Here is a 24,575-nt window from a genome sequence, read left to right as displayed (position 1 = left end):
TGGGCTGGCTGAGGGAAGAGAACTTCTTCAAGAAAATCTTTCCCTCCCCCTCTCCTGAATGAGATCATAGTCTCTGTTTTGCTCATCTTCCCATTTCTTGAACCTCAGGAAAAACTGTGCTTTTATCCTACACCTTTCCCTGAGGTTTAGGCTGAAATAGTGTGCGACAGTGTCTGTCCCACTTCCTACTGAACCACTCATCACATAGTTCATGTTCCTTGCTGTGCAAGATACTCATGGGGGAACTCTGGTTTCAGAAACTTCTCCTTAGGTATTCCCAATGCAGAGACAATTATTCAGAGTCACTGCAGCCTTTCTACCTCATAATGGGCATTCAATCCTCCACAGCACCCTTTCATCCCTGGTCTCCCTCCATTAGCAACACATGTGCAAGAAAGGCACCTAACTTCAAGAAGTCATCAAGAATTAAAATTGAATGAGTGCCTGTAGCTAGAAAACAATAGGTCTCCTTTCACAACACTAAAATGCTGCCACTGTATGTGTCTGTGTACTTTGGTTTGTCTTTCACTAGATATTAGCTTTCCTAAGTTATTTGGAGAAGTATCAATTCCCTCTACCATCAAGAGTATCTGCCAGATAAAAGCAAAAGAAGAAAAAAGTCAAAATAACGAAGTGTGTAGTATGACTACAAATTTCTGTGGTTTAAGGATGTCTGCCAAATTTAGGTCATGGATATTTGTCTAAAAAAGATAATTAGCAGACTGGAAAAGAGGGCAAATTGATGTACTTTATTTCCTATGCACATCAACATTTCTGTTGATGACAAAGTTTGGAACAAAGAAGTTAGGGAAAGCTCTAAAGCTGACACAAGGTCTAATTAAGACACATCACTTATTTGAAATAGTTGACTATCACCAGTAGTCATAATTTCACTATCAGAGTAAGCTGAGGGGGTTTGTTATTATACTCAAAAAACCACTTTGTAACAGACATCCAGAAAGCATTTTTTTCAGACACTGTTCATAAATGCAGTCATCAGCTCCACTTTAAATGCTGCCAGAGTCATCCACCTGTATGCCAGTTTTACATGCATCTCCAAATATATTAAAATCTACATTTTCTCAGTAGATTTGTTTGCAGATGTCAGATTCCATTTTTATCTCTTAGATAAACAGCAACTGAAAGTGAGGGAAGTCCAGTACATTTAACTGTAACATATTCAGTCTCCTTACTTAAAAAGCATGGAAGAGGCTTGGGAAACAAATGGACCCAAATTTATGCATGTGTGCAGAAACCTAATAAATATCTAGATCTATATGTATCTATCTGTATATGTTTATGTGTGTATACATATGTGAATGCACACATAACCAGATGCATAGTAGTCTTAGCATAGAAAAAAATCTCCAAACTCTGGTTCTGTTAGATTTAGTAATAAAGGTAAATTTGATAATTTTGGGTTTTTTTACAATATTTTTTTATTCTTGTAGATTGACAATAAATTAATTTCTGTAATAACCTATTTAGCTATCTATACACACAAAAAAAAGACATTTGTATGTTGATTTCCAGGGGAATTTTTAAAAGAACTTATATTAGGAGTACTGACTCTCAGTGAAGTTTGCATTCCTGAATAGCTCAAGTTCTCTAGAAAAATCTCAAATACATTGTACAGTGAGATAAAAGATGAAATGTATCAATGATTCCTCCAAGTCAAACAACAGAACTTTGGGTTTATGATCTTGTCTGTGCTACCCCCATTCCATCTGCCCAATAAATCACACAGAGTAAACACAGAGAACACAGTTGGCTTATTTTAAGGATAAAGAACTACTGAAACCTTGTTTAGATTAAAAGGCATCAGTTCCAGGGAGAGTAAATCTGTCACAATTTATATTTAGCTTTTATGCCACCCTTCTCACAGACCAAAACCCCAAGTTACATTCTCCCCTTTTCTTTTAAAGTACATCCAACCTGATGTCAGACATTCTTTACCACATTTCCTTCAGCTACTGTAAAATTCCATGCCTACTCAGAACTCTGCCAGCAATGATTTAATTAGCGCTATTTATCTTCTTTGCCAGATTTTCTTTTTTCTAGAGTGCACAAACAGCCTCAGTTCTACCTCCCAGGAATACATTCTCTCTGTGTATATCAGCTGCTGAGGATCCATGACGTTCAACAGAGCTATCTTGGGTTTAGATTTCACCTTCCCCATTTCTTGGCACAGTTACTCTGGAATGAAGATATGATTACTGGCTGTTTCACAGCAAGAAGATGATTTTATAAAATCACTCAGCTTGGAAAAGAATTCCAAGACCATCAAGTCTAACCACTAACCCAGCACTAAAAAGTCCACGACTAAACCATGTCCCTCAGTGCCACCTTTGCATGACTTTTGAACACTGCCAGGGCTGGTGACTTCCCAGAGCAGCCTGTTCTAGGGTTTGACAACCCTTTCAGTGAAGTAATTTTTCCTAAGATCCAATCTAAACTTCCCCCGCACAATCTAAGGCCATTTTCTTTTGCCCTTTCAAGTACTTGAGAGAGTGATAAGGTGTCGTCCCCCCCGCAGCCTCCTTTTCACAAGGCTAAACACCCCCAGCTCCCTCAGCTGTTCCTTGTAGGACTTGTGCTCCAGACCCTTCCCCAGCTCTGTTTCCCTCCTCTGGACACACAACAGCACCTCAATATCTTTCTTTTAGAAAGGGGCCTAGAATTGGACACAGGATTTGAGGTCTGGCCTCACCAGTGCTGAGTACCAGGGGACAATCAGTGCCCTGGTCCTGCTGGCCACACTATTGCTGACACAGACCAGGATGCCACTGGCCTTTTTGAAGGCATGTTTGTTTCTTCAGAAAACACACCTGTTAAAATAAGTGTTGCTGCACCTTATTTGACATTCAAAAATCACTCTTCCTATTAAAGCATTGGAAGAAGTACATAAAACAGGCCAGAAAAAGTTATTCCAAATATGATTCTAAAGCAGAATCTCCCTTGAGCAAAACCTGTAGAATTTTTGTGATTTACAAATGGCTTTACACGAAGATTTTTTAAACATAAGTAAAAGAGATGGTATCTTCTATATTACTCAAAATCGAAAGACTATTTCTATATTTTGTAGCAATTTTCATAGATAGCTGCAATCTCCCATCCCTGAATTTATCAGATGCAATTTCATACACTAAGACATGTCAATTTAATGACCTGCTCCTTAGTGCCAAAATTTTCTTACTCCCCCATTTCCTTCTCTATACAGTCCCAACTGCACTCCTTCCACTTTCTTTATGCATTATTCTGACTACCATTGGAGGTAAGCACCAGATAAATCAGTTTGTTAATCTGGCAAAAAAAGTAGCAGAGCAGAAGAACTGGTATTTTGCCAGGTTAGTGCATTGGACGGCTCACAGTAATAGATCTGACAAGCAACAGAATTGGAGCAAAGGAAGGGTCAGACTGGGCAGCTAAGCTAAAGGTGGGGATAGAGCAATGCTTCCGCTGGCATGTGTTAGCAAGTCAGAATAATGTTTTGTTTGCCTAGGTATAAGATGGCCACTGTATTTTCTGATAACATGGATAACAAAGAGCTATGCCTACTGGAAAAGCCTTGCATGGGTTGCAGATGCCTTACAGCTTTGCTCAAGCAACTAACAGTGAAAGTGAAGATCTGCATGCCCCACAATCTGCTTCCATGATAATATGGAGCCTGAAAGTCTAAAGAATATGTATTAATAACAGCACCAGATCACACTAAAACACATACAAAACCATTTTACTAATGTAAGCCTGTTTGACAGTGAATTTTTCAATGGTCTAGAGGCCACTCTGGACCCAGTAGGTTGTTTTCTTTGCACTGGATTCAAGACAAACTTCCTCTCATTTCATGATAAGCAAAAATGGTAATAGCTAGAGAAGAATTTCTCACTGCAATTGACCACTGAATAAGCAGCAGTTTGATTAAAAAAAAAATGAGTAGATGCTGTATTCTGTATGTTTGAAGTAGAGAGCTGTAATGGATAAGCACAGCTCTGATGCAATAAAAGAACTCCAAAGGAAAGGACTCAGTGACTCCAGGAAATACTTAGAATGAATTTTAACAAGCATTTGTCAGCTGAATAAATGACAATATAGAAACATGCATCATAAAATCTGAGCACAGCATGCCACTTCTTCAGATCTGTTACTGGAATAATCACTGTCAACAATACTGATTTTAATCTATTTATTCAGACTGAGAATGTGAAAAACCCCCAGACTTCTCCTTTTCCTCTGAAATCAAGAAGAGACTTAAGTCTGACCAAGTATCTTAATTTCTCACCTCCTTACATGGTGATACAGAACCTTCTCTGACAGCAACCAGAGACTGCACAGTTGGTTTTATTGTGTCAGAAAGTTCTTCACACTGGGACTAGAGAAGATGGATATGGAGACAATAAGAAAAGGAATTCAATTTCATAGCCCCTCTTCAACAGAATGTATTTTCCTGAAGCAAGGATATTCCAGTTAGAGTGGTATCAAGCAATGATGTGAACAATGATCACAAGTATGGGAGCTGGGAACAGGCTTCTGAGAGCAAGAAAAGACCTCAAAGGAAAAATGAAATTTGCTATCTTTAGGACAAAGGTAAAGAATGACCAGATGCCAGAGCAACTGTTTCAGGAACAGGGTTTTGGCCCTTTTTTTGCAGACTTTGTTAGCTTGTGTTGGTAGTAGGGATACTCCTCCATCGATGGTTTGCAGTGCTGGAGGTAGCCTGCAGTTGTTTGAACTTCCTTGGGAAACCCACAGAGACTGTGAGGATCAGTAGAGCATAGCAACAACAATTCCCAGTGCTATGGAAGCTAGAGAGAGCAGTTGCATCTCTAAGCACCTTGAAAAGAAATCTAGGAGAAAAAAAATTGACTGCCATACCAAAATGGACTTCCATCTCCGCATTCTAATGGCAGCTTATGAATAACATGCTCTATTTCAGGACAATTTAACACAGTCAACTTCAGTACTGCTGCTGGATCACTCAGAATAATCACCTGAAGGCCTGATGTTAGACATTAATATTGAGACCTGTTATCTTGTGACCAGTAGAAATATATACCTTGTGAACAATACCTTGTGAACCTTTTAGAAAGTCAAGGAAGGAACAATATCATCATGTGACTTGGACTCATCACAAGAAAACTTGTTCTACATCATTGCATGAATATTAAACATAAATTCAGTCTTCCCATCCTTTTGTGTTCCCTAAAGGAGAGACTCCGACCTTTGGCACCACCAGTAAACAAACAAATAAATAATTGGGTGAATTTCTTTGAATGGCAGCCAAGTAGTATGTCCTTTCACTCCATCAACAGTACTGTTTAGAAACACCAGTCAAACACAATGTATGTATCGAAAGAATTCCCTTTTTCTTACATGATATACTCATAGCAGAATGAAATTGTGCAGTTCTGTTAAATAGTATTTTACAGCATACCGTGGAAAACTCAGAGCCACTAAAACCTGTATTTTCCTTAGTTTGCTAAAAAACCCCCACATTATGAATTGTATTTTCAGATGTAATACTTAATCAGTTACATCTTGGCTTGAATTTTATTACCCGATTTCAACAACTACAAACATCTGCAACAAGACTGGCTTAAATGAGTGGTGTTCTGGGGGTAGTCTTAGGGCCTGTTTCTCTGCAAATTTATTAGTCCACAAGTAGGTTTTTTATGTAATATGCTCTGCAGAACTTACAGCCAAGTGAAGAAACCTCAGTTAAAATGAATAAATAAGTAATTCTTTTTATGGCACCCTCTGTCTTCAAAGCACAGTTTCCATTAACTCAGGGCTCAATTAAGCAAACCAGGCTGTATGTGACTAAGCTGAGAAGCATTTATGTTATGACATATCTTCCAAAAAAAAAAAATCAAATTCCCTGGTAATCCTGCTGCTCTTGCTTGATTAAGATACTAGAACTGGTAGAAATTTTTCCATGAATGAGGTAGGAGTTCGCTAGCAAACAGGAGAAGAAATGTTAAAAGGAAGGACACTTTGAAAAACATTCTTTTCCCTTCTGCTAACTCTTTATAATCTACTTTTATAGAAAAGATATAGAGAATTTTATGTAAGCTTAGGGATATAGCTATTTTTCCACTTCATGTTCCATTTCCTGTGTCAGGAGACATGCAGGTTTAAATTAATTCTACCTGAACCTGTATTAATTCAGGCTCTGTACCTGAATTTTCCTCAAAGGAGGTATTTGTAGAGATAAAGGATGCCTAGCCAGTGACAGCACTGCTCCTAGAAAAGCCACATTGCTGAGATGGAAAGAAGAGGTGGGCTCAGGAGCCAATCTTCTGCAAGGTCTTCTTCCTACTTCTACCATGAAATTCCCAATACCCTCACTCTGAAGATATCAGTGAAGCTTCCAGGGACAAAAGCCCAGATTTTTAACCCTGCATATCTCTAAAAAGAATAAGAAACCATGACTACTAGATTTGCACTTCCCAGAAGTACACAAATTCATGGACACTTTCTTCTTTGCATTTGAACATAACATATTCAATCTACTTCACATAGGTAAGAAATAAAGAGTAGAACTATCAAAGCAAAGCTTGTCACATAACTTAAGGTTTAGTTGAGTCTGGTGAGAAATTCTGGATCAGACAGAAATTAAGGCTTATGAAAATGCAACTGTTCAGACCAAGAGTACCCAAAAATGGAAGAACCAAAGTTTCAGTAATGTTACATGAGGCATAGGCTTGTTTTCCACAAGATTTTTCTTTACTTTGTAACCCCCTTGGGTTCATTACATTTACAGTTACCTTGGGAACAGGGATAGCAAAAGAATCAGAAAATATTATATTGCTGTTTCATACAGCATTGTCCGCCACTTGAAACCCATAATTTATTTGGCTACAAAAAGTCTATAAAAAACATTGGTTTATTAGTTCTGTATTCTGTAACTTTTAAACCTTCTTGTCTTTCTCCTTTTTTCCTTGCTTTATATGTATTTTCACTGAAGTGGAAAACATTGGAACTATGCCAAACTAAGAAAATTATGTAAAGAAACATTTTGAAATACATCACATTTAAATATTCTTAATTTTTTCTTTAATTTAAGTCTTCAAATTTTAATTACTTTGTAATTAAATTTATTCTGTATAGGCTTCTAACTGCATTAGTTATATAGTTATATAGTAATCCTACTGTATTAAAAACAAGATATAAATTGCTGACACTGAAGTACCTTTATAATTAACAAAAGGAAATAAGCACTTTTATAGTGCTTCACCTTCTCCTCTGGGAAGATATGAATTCTGTCCTAAAATCACTTATTTCCCACCATTTACTCGAAAGTGTCTAAATAATTTCATACACAGCCATCTAACTGCAATCTAACATTGGCTAACTGCATTGCAGCAATGAATTTATTTATTGCTAGCACAACATTCACAACTTGCTCATTACCACTTTGCTATCCATTTTTATTTTCATGCTGAAAAAGATCAATTCTGTTTTATCTTAACCAATATATGCCAAAACCATATGCTAAAAATGCAATCAGAAATTGTTCTTTGAACCCCTTAGGGACCTAGCTGATTCCTCAACAGCACATCTTTCCAGTCTGTCTCATAAAGCAAAATGAAGTAGAACATAACAACTGTAGCCTTACCTGAGTGCTTGAGGAAGGTAATTCCCATCCCTGTATTACAAACACACAGAAATGCTGCAAATTCTGGATGAGAAAGGATACATTCGTATGGCTCCTGTTCTTGTTCCAATGGCCAGAATTTTCTGAACTGGGTCAAACGCTAAGGCAGTGGGTAGGTAAGGAAAGCCATGGCGAACCGTCTGAAACAGAGCAAAGGAGCAAAGTGATTGAACTGCAACCACTGAGAACAGCATGAATGCTTCATGCTTATGTTTTTCTGTATGTTCTAGCATTTTCAATACCTTTCAAGAGAAGTATTTAAAAAGATACAGTATTTCAAATACAGAGGTGAATTTTGTTCATATGAATTTCTAGTTATGCTTTTCACTCAGGAATATTTTAAATAGTTTTATTGCAACAAAGTAGATTGCAAAGTGTATGCTATTATACAACTGGTATATATTGCTGAAGCGGTATACTGAAAGATAACCTTAATATGCAGGGCAGCTGAACTGTAAACCGAAAAAAAAGACACATAATATGCTTTCAAAACACTCAGCCTCAACAGAACAGCTCCAGCAGAAAGAAATGGAATATGTCCAGGGGAAAAGATCCAATAAACCAATAAACTGAATCGAGTCTATGAGGTAAAAACCCTTAATATCAATTTGAAAAACAAAGACGCCAGAGAAGATGTTCTCAAAATGAGCAGCTGAACCACTCACCCTTTCTTAATCTTTATTTACAATACCGTGCTTTTAATTCTAATTTCTGCAGAGATACTTTGGGGAATAAATAAACTGCGCATGATACAACACATCCTTGAACACTGTCTCAGTATTTTAAGTTACCTTAACCTGGAGGTTATGATAAACATGACTTGCCCAATTCTTATGAGGAAGAACACTAACATAAGAACAAAAGTGAAAATAATAAGACACATAAAAAACCCCAAGACACATTACAAAATACACATAAAATGAACAGTAATTAAATTTTTGTGGGGGGTTGCTTTCCTAAAAATGGACACAATGCTATTTTTCAGTATAATAATAATGGTTTATATTATTTAACAAATTAAAACCTTGAACTCTAGGACCGACTCTTTTTTTAGTAAGTGGTTGGGATTGGAGAGGAAGTACTTTGAACTGAATGAATTTTAACTTTTTAAGCTGTCTTCCTCTTCCTTGAAATTTTCTAGTTCAAGAACTATGTCTGCTCGAGCATTCAGCAGTCCCTAGGGAACAATGTCAACAAAAGGGACTCCTTAATTGCAGACCTGTTGAGTAAAAGGCAGCTGATGATTCCACAGCTGTATCACTCCAGCTCCCCCATTACAGCTGGAAACACTTGAACTGATATTCACAAGCAGTTTGGGAACAACCAAATGTATGTTTTTCAGCAAAGAACCACTTCCTTAAAAGAGATCTTACTTGTCTCGTATATTAATTACTGCTGATAAGGGAAGTTGTTTAAAGAATGTCTAATTATTAGTTTCCAGGCTGAAAAAACCCAGAAGCATATGCTACTTCAGTAAGCTGTAGAAAAGTAACTCACTTTTTATGTTAAAGCAGGCATTTATCAAAGACCTCAATTCTGTATCTGGTTTGCTTTGCTTTGTGTTTTGGAGTTTTTTAACTTTCTTATCTTCTTAAGTATCAGGATTACTCAAATATAACGGGTTTTTTTATTCTGATATCTAAGCTGGGACCAGACTTAGACCCCTAGAAGTGGTTTTACCTCTCATGTCATAAAAATAGATGCAATCATGGATTGTAGTATTTTCTAGAGTGTTGAACATGTAGCATTACTAATCTGCTGTTATATTTGAAATTTCTGTATTCTGGTGAATAAATGTTCTTCCTTATCTGAAAAACCCTTATTTGCACCAATTATCCTTTTTCAGTTATTGATTTTAGAAAGGCTCTCTATAATAAAGTTGGAATTCCTATCAGTTCCAGTCACAGTAAGCTTCTCTGATGTTTAGCCATGACTGGAGTTTTCAGTACTATTTTTAAGATCTAAGAATGCAAAGAAAAATATTTTTAAAGAACTATTTGCATCCTTGCCTACATATTTAGGATCTGCATTGTATTTTCAGTATTTCTGCAATCTAGAGTCAGGTTTCCCATTTGGAAAATTTGATTGGGTCCTGTATTTGAGATAGAACTATGTTTTAAAAGAACAGTGATGTACATCTTTTCAGGATCATAGTACAATTTTTGAACTCTAGGATTGACTCAAAAGTGCTCTTTCTATTTTGCAGCCATTTGCCAATTTTGAGTATTTAGACTAATCCAAATTAGGAGGTTTTTGTGACTGCAAAATTCTGCCATTTGTAAAATATTTTAAAAAATTTGTTGAAATCCACTGAACATCCAGGTAAATTACACCTTTCAAGTAAAATATTTATATTTATTAAGATTCCAAAAGAACAAAACCATTTTGGAAGGAAAGCCAAGTTATACAGTACAGAGTTAGGGCAGAAAAAGATGTCTCTATAACTGAGGGTTTGGCCCAAATTTGTGCAGCCTCAGAAATTATTCTGAAGATTAAACCTATTACAAAAGAACATGGAAAATCTTTAACACCCCAAACTCCCAGGTACTGGTCCTCAGCTTTGGTCCAACAAAAGCTTTTTGGTCCTTTCTTTTTCAAAGGACTGTGAGAAAGATTGACATGAAAAGCCAGCACTTGGAGTAGACTTTTCAGCTGTGCTTTGATACAGCTCGAGTGAAACTGAGTGTAAGGATGAGTAACACTTCCAGAACTGTGGCTGAGCTTCCTTACAGCATTTACTAATACATATGAAAAAGAAGAGAAGGCCACAAAATTAACTTGATCCTAGGGTGACAAAAAAAAAAAAAAAGTATATTCCTACTTTATGTTATGTCCAGTAGGAAAAACAGAGAACAAAACTATCAATGGTGCTCAGAAACACAAAATGAAGTAGTTGGGGTCAATAGCAGGCAAAAGCAGAAGTATGGTTAAAAATCAGTCTGTGATCAAAGAAATATAGGGGGGCCTAACTACCCCAAATACCCCAAGAAAGAAGCTGCCAAGAAAATAAAAGGGAGAGAAAAACCAGACAGCAGATGGAGCCAGGACTGCTTTTCTCCATGTTATCCAGCTTTCTTTAATGTCTCCTTTTTGGGCATGCTGTCTCTAGAGGTAGTCTGTGCTCCCTAGGACATACAGTTTCCGTGCAATACGCAGAACAATTTACTTGAAACAGAACAATTACAAATGCAGATACAATTTCAGCATAAATCTCTGTTCTGCTTAGTTATTTTCTCCTAAATTCTCTTCTAAATAATTTTAAGCAGTGAATTGCATGTATATATCATTAAAATAATCTTTACACAAACAATTTACCTAAATTAATATAGGAAATTGATTATTTGGGCTTGCTAGTAATCTACTAATGAACATTTTCATATCCTGTACAGAACATAATGGTCTTTTTCAGTCTAAAATACCATGATAGATTTCATTAGCTGAAAAAAAATTGCACTAGTACTAATATGCAATATCCAGTGTAATTGTTCACAGGGTGCAAAACGCAATTCTTCAATATAAGAGTTTTCTTAATGTTTACTCTATGGTAGTTTATAACAGATTTCAAAGACACCTTTCTAATAAAAGTAATTATAACATTCTCTTGCTCCAGAAAACACAGAACTAGATAAAATTTTCAACTGTATCAACTAATAGAGTTTATAGCCAAAAGTGTTTCTGAACCTTTGCACAAACTTAAAATTTGTAACTTTTCTACTAATATTTTATAGATACTCTGTTTCATTTAACATCTGACAGCAAAAGTGATTTACTTAGGTAAATAATTTTTGAGAATATGTACATTTGCTAAAATTTAACTACATAGTCTAAACGTGTGCCTCACTATGTAGAGTCTACTTCCAAATTGTCACCAACATGCCACATATAAAAGTGTCATTGCAGAATAATTGCTTGGTTTATAGAATAGAGGATGAAGTGTTGACTGAAATCTCTCCAGCCTCTATGTCGGAAATTTAAAAATGACAATGATTACAGCATTTTCCCCACTTCAATACTATTTTTAGTACTGTGGTGCTCCAAGACTGTAGTGATAAAAATGAGTGCTTACACAAATGAGCTGCCATGTATTATAACAGACCATGACATCCCCCATTTATGGATCACTGTGTCTGTAATCTCTGATTGGTAAGACTGATCACTTCTCATTAAAAATGGAAAGAGGACAAGGTATCAGCAGGCTTCCAACCAAAGTAAACAACACAGGAGAGATAAATTTTTTATTAGTTAAATTTTCATTTTTTGAAGTAATGCTTTTTGTAAAAATCACAGCTTAGGTACAATTTTCAAACCCAAGTTATTGATTCCATCTAGCTTTCAACCTCTAATAGGAACCAGAGCTTCTGAGAATATTCACTGAATATTCTAAAAAACTACAGGTTTGGTTTTTTTTTTTTCTTAGATAAATATACCCACAGATATTTCTTTTCCTTGGTGTAAAGCTAGAAACAGTCATCTGGAAAAAGCCATTTACAAAAGGGACTCTGGACCTGTAGACTGGGAAAGCTGATTGCTGTCCCTGACAAGATGATAAAATAAAGACTAACAGAGCACACAGATAAAGATTGTTGCAGAAGTCAGCAGAGTTTCTTCAATAGGAAATCATGTCTGACTAGTTCTCTCTAATTCTGTGAAGCTGTCAGCATGCAAGTAAATAAAGGGAATATGAATATACATAAGTTTTCCAAAGGACTTCCAATAATATTCCACTGCAATGTTATTAGAGAAACAGAAGTGTCATGAGACTGAAGAAATTTCTTTGTGGACTGAAAGCTGGTTAGAACACAGAAAACAAAGGACAGAGTTTTATGGATTCTTACCATGAAGAAAATTCACAAGTAGAGTTCTCCGTGCTTGGACCAATTTTATTAATTGTCTTTAATGACCTATAAAAGGTAATGAACCCTGAAGTCTCCGAGATCATAGTGAATAGTAAGCTCCCTTGGATAGTGAAATTCAGAACCACCAGTGACCAGCTCCTGAAAGACTTCATTAGAGTGACTTAAGTGGGCAAGAAGTTGATAAATGAGCTTCAGTGTGGATAGATGTAAGATATCTAGAAGAACAAAAAAATCTTAACTAGATCTGCACAATGCTGAAATTGGAACTAGAATTTACAACTCAGCAAAGTAATTTTTGGGCATGGTTTTCATTCCTCTGAAATATTTGGTTTAATGTTCAACAGCAACCCCAAAAAGCCAAGTAGTATTGGATATCATGAGGAAGAGCATAAGCAATAACACAGAGGGCATCATTCTGCTGCTACAGAAAATCTGTGTGAGCCCATTGCTTGAGAGCTGTTTGTGTTTGTACTAAGACTTTCATGAACAAGCGAGGGGGTAAGCTAAACATATTTGGCAAAGCCACGGAGGCATTCAAAAGAAATTAAAGATTAGTTTAAAATGGGGGGGAAAATGGGACAAATTCATTGACATGATTGATAAATGGATTTTAAAAGGACTAGCTCAAGATACTCCCTCCAACATATCAAATCCAGTGATGGTGAATGATGGGAGATTGGAAAGGGAATGGACTGCACAAAGTGATGTAATTTATTACCCTCCCTAAGTGACAATTCCGCTGCCACTGTCAGAGACTGACTGCTGGGAGATATGGACCATGGGTTTGTCTCAGCAGGCCATTTCTTATGAGCTTATTATCCTCACCAGTAGCAATGAAACAGAGAGATAGAAAAAGGAGATCAGTATTGCTGGAGAAAAATACAGTAAAGAAAAAAACATGGAAAATGCAGGCACAAAAGAGAAGTGTTACTGAAATAGGAATATTGGGGCAGGAAGAAAAGATATGTTTAAGAAACAAGCAGAATTTCATAATATTCCCCTACAAAAACTTCTGGTATAGAAGAATAATACTTTTAGTAATAGGCAAATTTGGTTTGTTGCTTAATTTTTAAAATATGGAACTTACTTTGTTATAAAATATCACTTAACTAGCTATGGTAGAATTTTGAGAAAGTAGCTGTCCTGGACATAAAGCAGACTTCAAATACAGCTTGAATTTTAAAAGTTTAGTTTCACAAATATTACACACTGATAATTATATGAAAACTAAGAGAGATTTTAGAGTATTTGAAATTAACTGACTTAAATATTATATATTTTTTGTACAATGAATGTACAAAATTTTTTTCTGTAAAAAGGATCTCTGCAGATACTTCAGAGATGTGTTTTTCCACTGCCATTTTCAGTTCTGCAAGCTAGATATTAGACTATTAAATAAGGATGGTCCTATTTAGATGTGATTCATATAGATACAAACAGCCAAGCTAAGCAAACCGCAGGGGAAAAATAAGGCCTTCTGAATTTCAAAAAGCATTCTCCTCATGCTCGTCCTTTGAAATACACTGTAGTGCATCAAAAACACAAAATTAATAAAATTTAGACAGGAAAATCCACAAAAAAGAAAATGACATCGATCCATAAGCTTCATCATTCCCAGCTCAGGTGAGGTTGAAAGGGAACTCTGTAGACTGTCTGGTCCAACCCCTCCTGCCCAAAGCTAAAGGGGTTGAATTTTAATATCACTTTCTGGATCTATTTAAATCAGTGCAGCTATGGTCAAGAAACTGCTTGGCAGCTGCACCATCCTGCTACATCCACCACAGCACTGAGTTACAGCATAATAAGTTACAGGGTAATACATGAATATAACCATCCCAAGAGAGGCATTATGCCCTTTGGAGAAATCCCAAGTCCAAGGAGAATGATGTATGCAAAATTCTTTCACCTCTTCCCTTATTCTTTCTAAAAGAACTCTCCCAAGTCCAAAAATCAAACAAACAATCAAACAAACAAACAAACAAAAACAAAAAAAACCTACAATAAACCCCAGGCAAATATACAAAAAGGGAAGAAAAAATGGAACCACAATGAAGGAATTGCAACCACTGTACAGTAAATATGGTATCATGTACTTCCCACTACTGCCATGTAAACTGGCAAGAAGAAACAGGGCATCAGCATATGGAGAAATGTCTTGATTGCTCATAAAACTATATCTACCTTTGTCTTTAATGGAGAATTGTAAAAAAACCCCAACCCTAAACTACTGATTGCAAAGTTCATTTTAGCCTACCTACTTAAGCAAGACTTCAGTCCACCAAATGGAAAACCTTTATAGTCAAAGTAATTCAAACTTTGCAGCAGCTCCATTGATTTTGTCATTGCATCATTAAACTGTATTACTCTAGAACCTGAGACAGGCTGGTTCAGAATATCATCTGCCTGATGGAGATCTGCTTCAGGGGAGTGTACAACAATTGCAAAATCATTCAACTTATCTGATGGCCCAGAAAGGAAAATATTTTGTTTTCACTGTGATTGTGGATGCCCTAAGATAATTCCATAACATTAATGAGAAATTAAACAAAAAGAAAACTGTTTTTATTAAGTTTACATCAGACCAATATAACAATAACGCTAATTAATTTTGCATGACTTCCCATTTTTGGATTTTCTGAAACTTCACTACTTTAGACTAATTATGTTCTGTTATGGCTGATTGTGGTTTCTGCTCTGAAACAAATGCTTCGGTTGCTGCTTTCAAAATATTTTTGTTTAAAAAAAAAACCAGCCATACTGGGGGATTGAAAAAATGTTGCTGCTGTGATAAAGTTCTTGAGGGGTGGGGGGTTTGGTCTGGGGAATGGCAGGGAAGGAAGCTGGAGAAACAGTGTGTTAAAACCACTTTGATACAAAGATAATCTGTATTATTGGTCTATTCCTGTGAAAATCTGTTTTGCAATGTAATTTGGCATTCTTATATACAAATGCTATTACCAGATTTCATTACTAGCATTTACAATGTTGTTTACTATTTAATACTAATTCATAATTAATCTTCTCCCACCTTCTTCCTTATACATGCTGTATGCAATTTGAAATTATTTTTTTTTTGATGTTGAATTGAGAACTTAATCTAAAAATCACAGCCAGCATCTCACCTCACACAGGGTGAAGGTATATTCCAAATGAAATTCAGGTATTTTGTATCAGGTTTGTACCCTCTCACAGCAGTGAAATCCAGCAGATCCTGCACATCAGTGTCCCCCTCTGCATTGCCTATGGAGCTACCAAGGACACAGCTCAGACACCAATAAGGATCGTAAGAAGCAGATCTCTGTTTACATAACCACAGGCCACTTCTCCTGCCCTTGCCTCATTCAGGGAGCATTTCAAAATAGATGTAGGGACAAACACGAATAAAGCAGGGATCTATGGACTCAGTAAAATCAAGTTTCATCCACAGCTGCATGGAATGTATCTGTAACACAAGTGATGATGGGCAGCTGTAACTGAGAGCACATCTCCACCCTGAAGGGATACAATAGATGGAACAGGATGAACGAGGCAGAGATGAGCATTCATTAATTTATTATTTACTATTTTTGTGATGTCCAGTGGATAACACAGAGACCTTCTCACAGGAATTGTTGTAAACAACACAAACAGAATAGCATTCATCCTCCTCACATGTTGTATACTGTTCAAAACAAATGTGAGGGAGGACAGGAACAAAATATAAGCAAACACTTCAAGAAAATAAAAATATGCAATAAAGACTAGATTGCCTCACATATAGAGATAACTGGATACTAGCTGAATAAGGGACCTGACTTCTGAGTGTCTGACCTCACAGCATTCTTACATAACAGACTTTTAAATGAAACAGAAGCAATTTTTAATTTGTTGGATTCAAATTCTGCAAAAAGACATGCTACCATACACACATGCATTTACTTATACACACCACAGAATTCAGTAAGGCTTCTTCTGAGTCCATGCATTCACCAACTCAAAGCCTTGAATATTGAGGTTGGGGTTTTTTTCAGTACTATATACAACTTAACTTCAAAGGAGCCATAAAGAGTGCACCTCCTCAGACTTTGACCCTAGCTACAGGTGACAGATTGTGTCTAGTACTCTTTATTATTCTTAGTCTTTGCTGGTGATCTGTTAGGAATGGACACAGCACTGCACAAAGATAACATCTTATTACATTTGAGCACACTTGCCAGCCATCTGTACCTAATAATATTGCTTTCTCTCCTCTCCACAGATGCACATTAGTTGTATTTCAAATCCTACAGTCCTCTAATTTTCCCCTATAATGACTCTAACACACATTGTGACAAATTAATATACTCCACAAGCTACTTTCATAAGCACTTTTTCTTAGAATAGCCAACAGACCATATATTCATGTAGTTTAGGAAGGTGTATTAATTTACTCTCTACTGCTTCCTTTTCTCAGTTTATAAAGTGAATGCACTAACTTTTCATAGTATTTTCACAGAGACTTCAAAAAGTGTTTTGGGCATAAATCATACACCAGGGAGTATCAGATGTCTCAGAATAGGAAGCAGATATGAGTGGATATTCATCTAAACAAAGTGAGAATGGGGTCTGTATTGGATTTAGTCCAGCTCCACTGAGAACAGCTGCATGTTTTACACAGAATATGCATTTCTATCTGGAAAAAAAAATCTTTATATTTTTAGCCAAAACCCTCTAAGTAATTTCTTGGTAATTTCTTTTAAAAATTAAATGTGTTTTTCTTCCAGAAGTAAGTTGGGGGCAAAGTGGCTTATGCAACCAGGTTTTTATGTGACAGCTCCTCAATCAGAACACTGTGAGCCAACCAGTCTGAATTTCCTCCATCCCTCCTACAAGAGATTAAAAATTGCTTTTCCCACTGCAATAGTGAGAAAAATTCTCATTAACTACCTGGTGACCCTCAGGTGAGGAATAATATAGCCAGTGTACCCACTAGAGTTGGAGTTGTTCAGCCTGGAAAAGAGTACAGGGACACCTTAGAGCACCTTCCAGTACCTAAACGGGGCTAAAATAAAGCTGGAGAGGAACTTTTTACCAAGGCATGTAGTGATAGGACAAGGGGAAACAACTTCAATTTGTTTCCCCTTGTCCCATGGTCCTAAAAGAGAGTAGATTCAGATTAGATATTGGGAAAAAAATTCTTTACTGTGAGGGTGGTGAGGCACTGGCTCAGGTTGCCCAGAGAAACTGTGAATGCCCCATTTTTAACAGTGTTCAAGGACAGGTTGGATGGTGCCTTGAGCAGCCTGGTCTGGTGGAAAGTGTCTGTGCCCATGGCAGTGGGGTTGGGACTGGATGATCTTCCAACATCTATGATCCCATGGATTAAGAAAAAAAAAAACCCTAAAAAACCTACCAAACCAACAACCAAACAAAAAAACCCCACTTGAAATGGGACACAAAATTAGAGCAAATACCTTAACCTTTAGGTTTCTCTTTGTGAAATCAAGAGTTGAACTCAGTGATCCTCAAGGATCCCTTGCAACTCAGGTAATTCTTTGATTCTTATATTGTTAAAAATGCAAGGTCAACAATAAAAAGCAAAACAAATAAATACATGAAATAAGTTAACCTATGCAGTATGAATTTGTTCTCCTCTTGTAGGGATTAATTAAATTATATTCTTCTGCCATTGTACAGTGGAGACAGAAATCCATCTGCAGTCATTCGAGACAGAAAGGAAATTCAGAGTCATTCTGGCTATCTAAGGTGAGCATATAAATAGAGCAACTAACCTAAAGATGACTCTAACTGGGCAGAATATGCAATAGAGAATGTGAAAACAATGGGAGGTCCAATGGGAAGACGTGAGATAAGTTAAATATGCTAAAAAGAAAAACAGATGCAAAGCAGGTCAAGCTGGACACACAAAACAGGGGATCCTGAACATTTTGGATTTTCTGTGGCATCTATACTGCAGGGACAATATCATTTCCATCTCACAGAAATATTATGAAGGTCAATTCATTAATGTTTATAAAGCTTTCAGAACTACAGTGGTGAGCACGTCTGTTGGAAAAGTCCATGGGGAACTTAATATTCAGGCATGCTCTGAGTTTTAAGTATGCAAAGAAATATTGAAGTACTTTCCTATGAGCAAACACTATTTGTTCTGCTAAATTAAACTTATAGAAGAAATATGGGATCATGTAATTAAAAGTTGTCTGTGCAAACAAAGGTATTTAAGAAATGTGGAACTTTTTGAGTGTTTTATTCAGCAACCTTAAAGGTCTGGAAATAATTTTGAAGATGTAATTGCATGTGTTGGCCATGAAGGGTGTGCATTACTTTATTTAGGATTAATAATACAAAAATACAGATATTTGAACAAAAAACCCCAAACAAGTAAATCCAGTTATACTACTACAGGTACCTTAAAATCTTCAAAATTCTTTCAAAAGAAGTTTTTTATGTGCTATGCTCTTTCCCATGGGTAAGTCCTATTTCTAATTAATACAAACACTTAAAAAAGAAGAATAGATTATGCTCATTACAAATTTCATGAAATTACCATAATCTAATTTAGAAGTGTCATTTATGACTCTGTAGTTTTAAACAGAATAGGGTTCTGCACCTAACTTTAGATCCAAACTCTGGTATAGAGGAAAAAAAATAATTCCCCACATTATTTTATTTACCACTTAAGTACTAAATGAACTCTGAGAACTTACAAGTAAAAGCTCATACTAATTTTAAAATGGGTTTTCACTAAAATGTACCACTTTACAAACATTTTATTTTTCGCTCTCTGTATGACCTTAGTACGGAAACAAGACAGATTAACCAAACAGCTCAAACTGACTAAAACACTGTAAATAGCTTATAACAAGGATTTTTTTGTTTTTAATACTTCATAACCAAAAATGTGCTCCTGCAGCATTGTGCTTAAATTGCCATTCCAAAATTCATCTTCTCTCTTTCATTTGCAGCTAAAATACCTACTTGGCTGTTGTCAGAAGGATTACATGTTTGTCTTCATAGGTTGACAAAATAAAGTATTATAATCTATACACTATCAGAGTTAAAATTTAAGACCACCTGATAGGAAATCCAGATAATTACGGTATTTAACTCATTGACTGTATCTTGAAGGCCTGTTTTTGCCAAACATAAGCAGGATTAGGAAGGCACAATTGCAATTGGCCATGGGATTCCATATCAGTTTTAACAAAAGCCTAAAACTGGTCTGGCCTCCATGGGTTTTGCATAAAGACTGGGCAATGAACCTACTGAAACTATGACTGTACTATCAATATAAATACAGCAAGGGTTGAAGGATGTTTATTGTGTTGCAAGACTACCCAGTAATAACACTGAAGACCAGTTTGGAAAAGAACAGAAATCTCATGCTTTGGGGTTTAAAAGTAGTCCATAACCATCTAGGAAGCAATTCTTTGAGAAGATTAAATTGCCAGTTCTTGGACCTTTTCAAGGGTATTCAGTTGCTGCCCACAGCAAAAGAAAATGTGTTAGAGTAGATTAATTGTATACCTGGTAAAGTACAACTGTTACTGTGCTCTTAACTGAGGTCTTGATTTCCAAGTTATTAACCTCATGCTCTACACATTCAATTCAACTCTATGATTGTTCTCCAAGAAAACCCTGAGTAGTTCTACATGGGAGACCTATTTTCATGAGGAACAAGTACTTCACATACCAAAAAAATGTACATCTTCATTCTTATTCAGTTCTCCCCAACTGTGTCATCCCCTAATAAGCAACCTTCTGAAAAAGTAATAAAACCACTGCTTTCTCCTTTTATGTTCCATCTGCTCAAAGTTCTACTTAAATGATTTAAAACCTCCTAACTGTGTGTTTCTCGCTTTCTTTATTAATAGCAGATCTTTCCCCAGTGCCATATTTTAGTTTCTGGATGGTCTGGACAAACACAGGTGAGCCTAAAAATGCTTGCCAGAAAAAAGAAACAACACATATACAGAGGGAAAATAAAAAGAAGCAAATCCAAGGAAATTAAGTCTATCCTAATTAAAATTAACACAGACTTTAGTAGCATATTCTACTGGATCATGCCTAGTTTTAGGATGATGCTGCTATCTCACACATTCAATTCAACTAATGTGAAATATAATCAATATTTTCATGATTTGCACTTGGATACCAAATCCCAAGAGCAGCCCCTAGATGCAGCCTAAACTGTACCTCAGCTTCCTGCTATCACAAAACAGGTAAGACAATATCTCACATTGCTTGAGTACTTTGAAAATGGTGCCACTGATTCATTATTACAGCCACCACCACATAAATTTATCATGCTTAAAATAGGACATAGCCATTTCATACATAATAGTTTCAAGAATATTTCATTCTTTCAATATGGAAGATCACATTAATGATTTAAATATAAAGGCCAAAAGTAACTCATTGAGAGCATCTCGGTGTAAAATATTCAGCTTACTTCTGTTAAACCCTAATCTGTATCTCAAAAAGACACTGTGGTCATAACCAATCTAAAAATGCCACAAAATGGAGAGCTGGCTTTCAGGTGCGTTACAAATGAAATCAGGAGTGTTGCCGTCCAAAACAGCGTTCTGCTAGAGGATTGGATCTGTGTTTTCAGTCAAGCAGACCTCCCACTAACTTCAGAAAGGCAACTTATTTACATAAAAAACTGCAGGGAAAGGCCCTTTAATTCTTAAGTATGAGTCAGCTTTTATGTTTCCCTTCTAAATGAGGATTTTTATAACCAGCAAAGAAAGGAAAACCAGTCTGAAGTGCTACTTAGGCTGTTAGCCCAGATGCCTCAACCCTGCAGGTAACAAACCAAAACTGCCATTAGCTTTACCCAGTTCTGTGTGCAGCAGGATCACAGATCCTTGAATATGCAGCCCGTGTAACTTATGTAACTGAACATGCAAATACCCAACCGAAATACCAGAAGTGCTGCACAACAAAAGCTCAGGGAGGACGGAATTTGGGTTATGTGTGTGTGGTGTACTTTTAATCCGATGCAGACTGACCAAGGCACAAATTCTGGCAGGGCTCTGGCCCCTGGAGCAGGCAGGGGGAAGCTGTGCCTGCGCCAGGCCCCGCTGCCCCGGTTCCCTTGCAGCAGCACAGGGCCCTCCCAGCTCCTGGGGCTTCCTTCAACCACGCTCCAGGTGCTCCTGAAGTGCAGCAGAGCTGCTGAGGTGGAGCCCATGGAATAAACACTGCGGAGTGGCAGGAGCACATGAGCACCGAGTGGTTTGGAAGTTTGCTTTCAGCATACCTTTGTATCTTGGAAAAAGCAATCTGGTATTTTGTGTACCACAGAGTTCTGCAGTGACATACGTTCAGAAGCAAGTGCTGCTGCGAGCAACCAAAAGGTTTCCTACACAAATATTTACTTTGTTGAGAACATTTTAACCTGAGAGCTAAGACAGGCAAATATTAGCTACTGAAATCTTCTTCAAATGACATATTCCTTTACACATATTCCAACTAGATCTGTCAGGACATAACACTAACTGTCTTCAAGTAATATCAAAGCAAACAAGAGAAATAATGGAGAATAGGAAAAAAAAATATTTCATCTTATATTGCTTACTTTCACAAATATGCCATACAAAATAAGAATATATATCTCACTAAATACAGATCTTTGTCCTTATCACATGACTTAAACATGAAAAAAACCATGCTGAGCTTTAGCCTTACCTAGAAATCTCTGAATAACGTACCTTGATTGTTTGTGTTATCTTTTTACTGACGTGGCAAAAAAGGAAAATCACTGTACTGAATACCTGGAGCTTCACAAAATGCTAAATTACTGTGTACCTAAGCAGAAGTAGTGAAATCCAAGCCTAGCAAGCAGGTATGATTCTAATGCACTCATCACTGACACTCTATTAAACTACAGAATCATTTGAGTCAAAAGGCTGGAACCTGTTGTGGTTCAGGATGACAAAGAACTATAAGAAAAAAAGAAATAGGATTTTGTAGAACCTATCTAAGGGTCTCTGAGTCTTTAAGGCATAGGGGCTCATTCCGTCCCCCTTGAACTCTGCAAGAGTTTTGACACCAGCTGCAGCTGCAAGCCAAACAGAATTAGAAACATGGTATCTGAGATCAGGGAAGCCGTATGTTTCACAAGGACCAGGTCTGCACACAAAATGTCTCATAGGTTTATCTTGGTTATTTATATTTCTTTTCTCTTTCCAAACACAAAAAAGAAATAATGATGTGCTGGAGTTGACTGCCATCTAAATTTCAGATCAATTTGTATCTGATTAATAAAAGCAAAGTATACTTAATAGGTGAAGTCCATTTACTCCTAGTAATGCAAATTGCACTAATTAAAAATTCTGGTTTTGAAGCTTCTAATCAAAACAAATAAGCAAACAAAATTTCTAGCAAAGCCACCAGAATTCACATAAAACTGACAGGTAATAGTAGAAGACCATAATTTCTTTTCATATTTAGTCTTCATTACAAAAAAAGTAGGATTTTCATATTCCAGAGCTGATCAGAAGTACCAAATAGTTTGTTCTGTTTTACAGGTGCAAGTATTTAAAACCACCACTAAAAGCTTTGTTGCAGAAAACAGATACAAACCAAAATACATACAGGGATATCTTGTACTTTCTACTCACAGAAAATTCACAGTTAGGGAAGTGATCAACACATTAAAAACCAGAACAGATTTGGCAACTTTTGGTATTTATGCTGTCCCACTAAGTTTGCTATCATGCAATCAGAAACTTCAGTACTAATGGTAAACAGCCACCCTGAATCTACATCCAGCTCCTCACAAATAACTGAAGTCCTGGATTCAGTAGTCACTGCGCTGATTTTATTTCTAGCTTGTGCCTTTTTCTTAAAATAGAGAAGGAAAAGCAGGGAGGATGAGAAGAGAGAGGAGGGGAAGTAGATGCATACAATCCTCAATTTCTAATGACTTGTAAATGTTATCGGTACTAGCACCAATTGATTTGCTTTCCTGTCCACAATCCTATCAGCCGTTTGGGGTCCAAGTGTGAACTTGGAATTCAGCCCTGAGTGCTGAAATCAAGATTTCTACGAATTTACTGACCACCCCAACTCTGCAGCAGGAAGAAAAAAGCATCCACTGGATCTCTGTCTTTTCATTCCAAAGTCCTTATACAACCACTGCAGTTCTCAAGTAAACGCTTATTGGTATCATATTACTACCCCACCCCACACACACACCCCCCACCCAGGGTAGATTTTATTATTTCCATAGAAAATAAAAATACAGCCTTTACCTTACAGATCTGAAAATAATCTGAAGTGAGCGTCTCCTGGATCTCCTCTCTGGGTGTCCCTGCAGCTCCCGCAGTCCCTCCTGGGTGCACGGAGCCACCAGCCCCACTTCCACTGCCACCGCCACTGCTTCCAACAGGGGATGCGGCAGTTAAACCATCCAAAACTTTGCGAAAATTAAATTTCTTCATTTTGGAAAAATCTTTAGGAAGATTTGAGGGGGGAGCAAGGATGTGTCGTAACACATTCAGCTACATGTAGCGACCGAGAAAGTCTTTAATGGTCCTCTGAGTGAGGCAGCACTTTAAGTCTCTTGTACCAAACAGAATGTCAATATTAGGTATAATTGATCGAAAAATACAAAGGCTTCATTTTGTCAGACGCAAAAGCTACCTGGAATGGTCCTTTCCAAAAATAAATAAATAAATAAATAAATAAATAAATAAAAATCCACAAGCAGCAGGACTAAGATTTACGTTCAAACAAGGAACAATGGAACAACCGCCATCGGGTTCGCTCGCAAAATCCACATTTAGCAGTGGTCAAAACAGAAAAGTAAATAAAAAATTCAAGCCGGCATCCAAAACAGTGGGATCCATCCCTCTACCTTATCTGCCTAAGGTCTGCCTTCGGCACTTGATTATTTCGGCAAAACTACCAAAATGCGTCTACATTCAATTTCCCCTTCCCCTCAGAACCTCTTGGAGCCAGGGGTATCTCTGCCCCCGAGGTTTCCGCGGAGCGAACTGCCCGCTCCCAGCCGCGGGCGCGACTCCTGTCCCTGGTTCCCTGCCCACCCCAGCAAATGCCGGCAGCCGCTGCCGCAC

The 24,575-nt window shown here is 37.0% G+C and overlaps 1 protein-coding gene across 3 annotated transcripts in view; it reads right to left on the bottom strand.

The window, feature by feature from the left end:
• The window catches only part of STXBP5L (syntaxin binding protein 5 like), a 184,176-nt gene extending 159,607 nt beyond the window's left edge, over positions 1-24,569 (bottom strand). For all 3 annotated transcript variants that reach the window (XM_031056622.1, XM_005420578.2, XM_014306851.2), the window contains exons 1-2: positions 23,751-24,569; positions 7,697-7,794 (exon numbers count right to left, since the gene is read on the bottom strand). In XM_031056622.1, coding sequence (XP_030912482.1) covers positions 7,697-7,794; positions 23,751-23,939 — 287 coding nt within the window. In that variant the 5' untranslated portion in view covers positions 23,940-24,569. The remainder of the gene's footprint in view (positions 1-7,696; positions 7,795-23,750) is intronic.
• Positions 24,570-24,575: the final 6 nt, after the last annotated feature.

The sequence above is a fragment of the Geospiza fortis genome, unplaced genomic scaffold (genome assembly GCF_000277835.1).
Source record: "Geospiza fortis unplaced genomic scaffold, GeoFor_1.0 scaffold1, whole genome shotgun sequence".
Lineage (NCBI taxonomy): Eukaryota > Metazoa > Chordata > Aves > Passeriformes > Thraupidae > Geospiza > Geospiza fortis.
Note: the sequence above shows the minus strand (reverse complement) of the source record. Positions and strands in the feature narration are given on the sequence as shown.